This window comes from Macrotis lagotis, chromosome 3 (genome assembly GCF_037893015.1).
Source record: "Macrotis lagotis isolate mMagLag1 chromosome 3, bilby.v1.9.chrom.fasta, whole genome shotgun sequence".
Taxonomy (NCBI): Eukaryota; Metazoa; Chordata; class Mammalia; order Peramelemorphia; family Peramelidae; genus Macrotis; species Macrotis lagotis.
In genome coordinates, this window is record NC_133660.1 from 303070778 (window position 1) to 303073159 (window position 2382).

Consider the following 2382-nt stretch of genomic DNA (forward strand, 5'->3'; position numbering starts at 1 on the left):
AACTCCTTTGGTTTCTTAGATTGGAATATACAATCATTTAAATCTTGTCACTGGTTAGTACAAATATTATCCTGGAACTTCTTTAAATATCATATATGGAAGAAGGACCAAGAATTACAGTGAATTTCCCCTGCAATCCATAGTGATGAAAATATTGATGCCTCATGTTACAAAAATATGGGTTATGCAAGCACCAGTCATAACTGGAAATGGTTACCATTCCTAGTGCTGTCATTATTTTGATATTTGGGACTGAACAAAATAGAATCAAAAATCAATCTCTTCATAACGGCCTAAATATTATACTCTTAATTTTAGGCATTAGGGACAAGTCAAAGAAGCTAAAACATCTTCTCCATTTGGGCGCAAATCTTCTTGGAAGGGGAAGAAGGTGATTAACATTTATTAATCATCTATTATAATTCATGTGCTTGGTCAAGACCTTGACAGATTTTTTCTGAACTGATCCTCACAACAACCCTGTGAGGTAGGAAACATTTTTCTCATTTTACAGTTGAGGAAATTGAGGTAGACAACTGTGATGTGGCATGCAAGACATTTCAGAAGGCAGGACTAAGTATGCTAGTTGCCTTGCTAACTTGCCTTCTTGCTCCATAGTTTCTCCATAGCAGTTTTAACTTCTGCATTTCTCAGTGTATAGATAAAGGGATTGAGCAAAGGAGTTCCAATGGTATAAAACACGGACACCATTTTATCCACAGGGTAATTAATTGGGGGACGAGCATATATAAAAATACAAGGAACAAAGAATAAAATTACCACAATTATGTGTGAGGTACAGGTGGACAAGGCTTTACGCTTCCCTTCTGCACTATGATTTCTTAGAGAAAAAAGGATTAAAATATAGGACATCATAAGAATTAAAAAGCTCAGCAAACATTCAGTCCCACTATTGAAAAGAACCAATAGTTTGAACACATATGTATCAATGCAGGCCAAGTTCAATAAAGGCTGCAAGTCACAAAAGTAGTGATCAATCACATTGGGACCACAGAATGGTAAACTTAATGCAATCATGATCTGGGTGATAGAATGCAGCACAGACAGCATCAGGACCACTATCATTAAATTCCCACACACCTTCTGGTTCATGATGATTGGGTAGTGCAGTGGCTTACAGATGGCCACATAGCGGTCAAAAGCCATGAGGACAAGGATCAAGATCTCCATGCATCCAAAGAAATGCACTGCAACTACTTGGGTCATGCACTCATTAAAGGAAATAGTCTCTTTTTTTGAGAGGCTGTTTACAATCAATTTGGGTGCTGTAGCACTAGAGTAACAGAAGTCTGCCAAGGACAAATGGGTCAGAAAGTAGTACATGGGGGTCCCAAGTGTGGGACTGGTTTTGATGGTCAAAATGATGAGCAGGTTTCCTATCGTTGTGGCAATATAGAAAACCAAAAAAATGGCAAATAATATCTTCTTTTTCACTGGATCTTGTGTTAATCCAAGAAAAATGAATTCAGTCACGTTGTTTTTCATTTCTTTGTCTTCAATGAAAATTGGAAGGATATATTAGAAAACCAATTATTGCATGAATGGATGAAAATAGCAGAAGGAAAACAGAACATAGCACCCTTTACAGTATTAATTTCTCTTCTCACATATTTTAGGGTTCATATTTACCTGTATATAGAAAAATACTTGTGAATATTACTATTATTACACAGTTGCTATAATATTTTGCAAACCATGCTCCACAATGTTCTATCTTATTTATGAAGGAGTAAAGTTTATGTTAGTAAAAGGACAGGTAATAACTTACTAAATGATTGAATTTAACAATTGGCTGAAAACTGACAGTTCCCTCATATTTTTTTCTTTTAAGCTGCTAGAATCCATCTTGTTTATGGTATTACTATATTTCATAGATTTATTAATAAGAAATTCCCCTCTCATCAAGCATTAATATATATATGTATATATATATATATACATATATATATATACACATATCTTAAAAATCTATAGTTATTGAACCTAGAAACCTAGATCTGATCTCGGGTAAATTAGTCTGTATTTATTTCACTGAAAATGCAAGAAAATTATCTTAATTATTATTGTTCACAAAGAACACAAAAGAACTTCATAAATCTGTATTTGTAAATGATCATACATGATACCTCATTTAGATCCTTATTATAAAAGTGAAGAAGAAACTGAGTATAAAGAAATATTAAATGACTTTCTCAAGCTCACTTATGTAGTAGGTGAAAGGACGAAGGAACTAGGACTCTAAATTCAACCTACTTGTGTCTTTCAAGTAAATAAATCAAAATAGTGTAATGTCAAATGAAAAAAAATATTTTGTAATAATTTGATTAGAGGATTGCAAATTAAAACATCCTTGAGATAACA

General features: G+C 33.5%; 1 protein-coding gene across 1 annotated transcript; it reads right to left on the reverse strand.

Moving 5' to 3' along the window:
* Window positions 1-594: 594 nt before the first annotated feature.
* Window positions 595-1506, reverse strand: LOC141519671 (olfactory receptor 4C11-like). Its single transcript, XM_074231846.1, has one exon. It carries the CDS (start codon window positions 1504-1506, stop codon window positions 595-597), a length of 912 nt encoding a protein of 303 aa, XP_074087947.1.
* Window positions 1507-2382: the final 876 nt, after the last annotated feature.